The sequence below is a fragment of the Varroa destructor genome, unplaced genomic scaffold, assembly GCF_002443255.2.
Source record: "Varroa destructor unplaced genomic scaffold, Vdes_3.0 BEIS01000002.1, whole genome shotgun sequence".
In the NCBI taxonomy this organism is placed as follows: Eukaryota; Metazoa; Arthropoda; class Arachnida; order Mesostigmata; family Varroidae; genus Varroa; species Varroa destructor.
The window spans coordinates 33,979,068-33,984,603 of NW_019211455.1; the positions used below are offsets into that span (position 1 = coordinate 33,979,068).

Sequence of the window (5,536 nt, forward strand, 5' to 3'; positions counted from 1 at the left end):
GAATTTAAGACCGCTTGTACACAAGCACGTGAGATTTTTTTTAATCATTGGTGACTCGTTTAACTAAAGCTATGTACGCAATGCTGAAGAGCGTATCCTGTCGTATTATATGTCATATAGAACCTCGTTACTCAACATTCGAAAGGACTCTTATTTATTTACGCAGCAGATATAATTTAACAGACATGACACGCAAGTGACGTGTACTAATAGTATATATGTTTAATGTTTCGTTCTATTAGGCAATTAAGTTTCGCTCAGTATGTGAGCCAGAGGACCGTGCGAACGAACCGCAATAACATAACAAACGATGACCAGCCACTACTCGAAGTGGAGCATGTTCAGAAACGACTGGAGATGACAATTCCACGGTTTGCCGACCGCGCTGGGACCCATTTCGCTGCACGTGATATCAATAACGATCGTGGCAGTAGCAAGGTTTACGTTCTGCCAGAGTTCGTAGCTATACACGCGCTAAAAGCCAGTGTATGGCGTAAAGCCACCTCGCTTCCGTCTATTCTGCATCGACTGAATAGGCTAGCCGTCGCTGATGATCTATTGGTGCGCATTATTAATCAAGCTGGACTAGGCCGTCCCCTGCGTTGTGGAGAAAGTTGGGAGCCTCTACGGTTTGAGAGTCTTGCAGGTGATAAATCGGTTCAAACGGGCTTTCGAGAGTTTGGCCGTCTCATGGCGAGTGAGTCGCGTGAATTCGATGAGCAGAAGCTTTTAGCAGGCATGCAACTTTTAGAGCAGCCAGACTTAACCACCTGTTTGGGTCCATCTCCGGGCGATATTATGAAGGCCCTTTCTACAAAGCACGCGCACGACCTATTCGACATGGAACGTCTGGAACTGTTGGGTGATGCCTTCCTACAGATAGCAGCTACTTTTGCTTTGATTGACCGCCACGCAATGGAGACAACTCGCGAACTTGCTGTTCTTCGTCAGTACCAAGTGTGCAACCAGCATTTACTTTACCGGGCTCTCGAACATAACCTTACAAGTCTCGTAAACACAGTACCATTCCATGCCCGACGCTGTTTTCTTCCTCCGGGCTTTCAGGTATGGCCCCACGAAGAACGATTACTTGAGCCCGATTTCCTCCGTGTCTTTCTTGGAACGTACGGTTACGAATACAACGGTGAACTAATGCTAAAGGACATGCGCTTTGCTATGTATTACGACAAACTGCTCGAACAAATACAGCAAATGTCAGAGGAGGAATTTCTCATAGAGGTAAGAGTTCTCTAAAAGCTATGATTTTTCGAACACAATATAGGAAAAAAACTAAAAAAAAAGTACTTGGGACCCTGGAGAATGTCTGATATATTCTCTAAACAAGAAAAGTATTTCTTAACAATTTTCAAATTTGTCTTAAGTTAGTAACTACCTATAGGCATCCTATTAATATTCAAGTAGTAGAAATTCTATGTAATTTATCTGATTCGAAACTACCATGTATGAAATAAGGTACTCGTTAACTAAGCTTGTAACTGGTCATATCGTAATTTCAGTTAAACCAGAACTTCCTTCAAGATCGGTTTCTCCCTGATAGAAACACCCTTCTCGTAAAGGGTTTCCAGAGCTACAAACCTAAGGTGGCTGGTGATGTGGTAGAGGCGTTGATCGGTCTTTACGTGGAAAAGTGCGGTCCTGTGGGTGGTCTTAAATTGCTTAACTTTTTTGGTCTCGACTTCGGCAACACCCACACTCTAAACTTTATTGATGCGTTTAAGTTAAACATAGCACCTGGCAAAGACACCATTGAGCCCAATGATTTCACTCCATTTCAGCATCACATAAATCGTATCGAAAATATACTGGGATACGTATTTCAAAACAAGGTTCTTGCCTTACAAGCTATCACGCATCCGTCATGTCAAGCGCACCGTCTGACTGACACAAATTGCCGGTTGGCGTTCCTAGGTGAAGGACTGCTTGATTTTCTCATTACCGTGTATATTTATCGTATGAACTTAAAACTTGACCAAGGACAATTGACTGATTTACGAGCGGCTCTGACTAATAGCCAAATCTTGGCCCATGCAGTTGTTAAGAACAAGCTACATTCTTCGCTATTGTATGCCAATAACAAATTATGGACAGCGATCAGGAAATATATTGATAATATCGAGGAAATCGGATTGCGACTGAATACGGTGCTAGGCGACTGGGAGACAGAGGATCTTGAAGAGGCCAGTGTACCGCGATCTCTTTCTCGTATTTTGGAGGCTCTTCTTGCTGCTGTATTTTTGGATTCAGATAAATCCTTAGAACAAGTCTGGAAGATTATCGTCAAAATAATGGGATATGAAATTTCTGTGTTCTCTAAACACATACCGATCTCACCTATTCGGGAGGTTTGCACGAAATTTCCGGGTACATCGTTCAAAAAGCGTGACATACCTGCTGGTAAGTATACGCCTTACCACTGCTTTCTTAAAAATGTATGCTGTTTTGCTAGGACAGATATGCCTAAATCAGATGTCTTATGGTCGACTCATTGTCGGTTTTATGTTTGCCCTTGTATTGTCTGAGAGTTTTTCCCAAATAGGTTCTAGTTATGTTACGATTATAGATACAGCGTGTTTTTCGGTAAAACTCACAGCAAACCCCTTCAGGCATGTGAGGTTCTTATGGAGAGTCAAAAAGTTTCAAGCCATTATTTTGCTACTAAACGTATGTACGAACATTACATGACAGAACATTTGTGTTTATGCACACGTTACTGCGCTAAGGAAGGTTCTGTTTAGCCATGGTAAATTTTGCTTTGCGCTATGTTTGTTAAAAATAGGTTGTAGTAACCTATATAAGGAAGCAGATGCCACGGTGCTCCCTTGCACAATCATAGTAAAAAGAGGTAATTTGGAAGAGAAGTGACACTTTATTTTCAACTATGACTACTATGAAGTATTTACATAAACTCTTTCATACGTTTTCATCTAAGTGCCAATTGTAGTAGATCTTGAATACAAGTACACGTAAAACATGGCACCACGAAAGTGTTTGATATATTGAAAGTAAGCGATGAGATGTTAAAGATATCAAGTATTCGCAGCAGGATAAGATTGTTTTGGCAGAGAAATCTTAGCTGTGAGAAATACAAAAAGATAAGAGAAATATCCTTGACGAGAGCCATCATTAATTCTCAAAAAAATCAAAATTTGCTAAGGTGATGGTTTTTCTGGGTTAACTAGGTGACTCTAAATATCTTGTTACATAAAAATACATAGAAAAGCTAAAAATGTGCAAGATCAATTGGTTTTATAGCTTGAACCGGGTTCTCAATCTTATCCGAAAGTAAGTCCGGATCCGATTCTTAAAATAACTCTAGAAATTCCCGATATTTTTGGAGACATACATCATATTTTGTGTCACTATTTAGGTATACCAGGTCTGGTACCACAGTGGAACGTTTTTAAATGTTTTCGTTTTCAGGGTAAAGAACAAAGTGCAAAAACGAAATGGAAACCGTAAAAGTTATTACCATTATTTATCTTGTAGTAGTAGTTCCTTCAACTTGTCAAATATTTAAATTCAAATTATAGTATAGAACAATTGCTCGCTTTATTGTGCTTTTGATGGATTTGCTATGGGCTTTCAGATTCTCCATATATTCCAATAGTCAAGGTTGAACACTGAATTATGTGATTTTTATTTTTATAGGCTGAAGTACAAGTGTCTTCACGATTTAAGAGTCCTCATTTCCCATCTGTTAAGGTAGCAAGGGAGAAAAATAAAAATAAACAAATTAAACGAAGGCTCTCGAAGTCAAGTGACTTTCTTCCAGTTTTTAGCAAAATATTGTTCCACCTGGTATATGTGTAAAAAGCAAGACTAATATTATATCAAGTCCTAGGTATCTTCGTCGCTATCGCTGTGATGGGTGGTGTCTCCAGAATAAGTTGCATTTTTACGCAAGGCTCATCTGTTCGAGTTCTTTCTGTTGTAAGCATTACAGAACGCGGCATAATTATGCGCGCGTCCGAAATGATCCATACGGAGAAGCGGCCTTATTGGTGCGCATCGAGCTGCCGTATAAGTACGAGTAAGAGGCGCTAGCCGGTCAGCTGGCTTTCACAATATACCAAAAATTTGTCCACTGTGGTGAGCCACAGGGCATCTTCGAGCAGTAGATTTTATTACGTATGTAGTCATCAGGTGGCTCCTGTTCTGAATCAAAAATGGCACAGCACTATTGTGAATCGCGCGAGTCGAAGTCGAAACCGCGATCACGCGCTGTCACTCTGGGAAAGCAGGTGAAAACTGTGCAGAGGACACTGTAGCATGATTGTACTGGTTCGGTGCAAAGGTCGGCGCCGTTTTAAGTCTAGGAGATACATGCGCGCATTTCGACTTCCATTTTCATTAGCGAGTTAGAGGGATCATTAGCGAGTAATTAGCTGTAACAAACTCAGCAACCAATGGGAGTTGTCTCAGCAGCAGAAGGCGAAGGTCAAGTTTGAGGGAACAGAATAGGCGTTGCAGCGTTTGACGAACGGTGCGAGTGATGGGCGATAATCTGAACAACGCTTGTGCGACTCGCAGTTATCGATCGCCGCGTTCCTAATGGACTGGTTCCAAGCAAAAATTAGTAAAGCACATAGACTGCTGCTTAAGATCATATTTCAGGACATATGGCGCGACCGAATGTTGCGGTGTAGAGTCCTATTACTATATATGATATATAGAAACTATATATATACATAAATTTGTGATTTTCAATATTGATTATTTTGGAATCTTTTAGACGAAGACGAGGATATGGTGGAAGTTACAATGTACGTAAAGCTGAAGGATGGTACCATAGAAGAGTACACCCAGCAAGCCGAAACGAAAAAGCTAGCGAAGACGATCCTTGCTAAGAAATATCTTAGACGACTAGAGAAAGAAGAGCTACTAGCTGAGATTGAACGCCGCAAAAGAGAGGGTGAGGACACAGAAGTTGTGCGCATTCTTGAAGACGCCCTGTTAGGGTCAGAACTTATAAAATCTAAATACTATCACAAAAAAAAATAAATATTGAAAATAACAGTGACAAAATTCCAACAAAAGGGCACAAATTGTACGTATAACATGAACGTCAAAACAATAAAAAGAAATTCAAAAAACACTTTTTCAGTTAAAAATTAGGGTAAAGAGGATGGTTTATAGAATTGACCGTAGAGTCCAGGATCGAAAAGGTAGTTATCTGTATTGCAATGAAAGAGAACGAAAAATCGAGAGCTGACAGCGATACTGACAAGTATTCAGTGAATAGCGTTTACGTAAATAAAGCGTAAATAAATGTGGTACAATTACGGCATTTACTTTTGTTTTCACTTTGGTACAAAATTAACGTATTACACTTGGCTTTAATCATGTAAAGTCTAAACATGCTAAGTAAAATTTGCGTAGTTATTTGGGTAATTAACGAAGATGTGATGCTTTTAAAAGGTCTCTACATATGACGTATTTGAAAACAAAATTAAGAAAATTCACTAACTCTCACTTTAACGAACGCTTGGAATACATACAAAGTCCGACGACCGGT

General features: G+C 40.0%; 1 protein-coding gene across 5 annotated transcripts in view; it reads left to right on the top strand.

The window, feature by feature from the left end:
• The window catches only part of LOC111243637 (endoribonuclease Dicer-L-like), a 29,263-nt gene extending 23,955 nt beyond the window's left edge, over positions 1-5,308 (top strand). For all 5 annotated transcript variants that reach the window (XM_086978501.1, XM_022789476.2, XM_022789474.2 and 2 more), the window contains 3 exons: positions 243-1,239; positions 1,518-2,415; positions 4,754-5,308. In XM_086978501.1, coding sequence (XP_086834627.1) covers positions 243-1,239; positions 1,518-2,415; positions 4,754-5,022 — 2,164 coding nt within the window. In that variant the 3' untranslated portion in view covers positions 5,023-5,308. The remainder of the gene's footprint in view (positions 1-242; positions 1,240-1,517; positions 2,416-4,753) is intronic.
• The last annotated feature ends 228 nt before the right edge of the window (positions 5,309-5,536 follow it).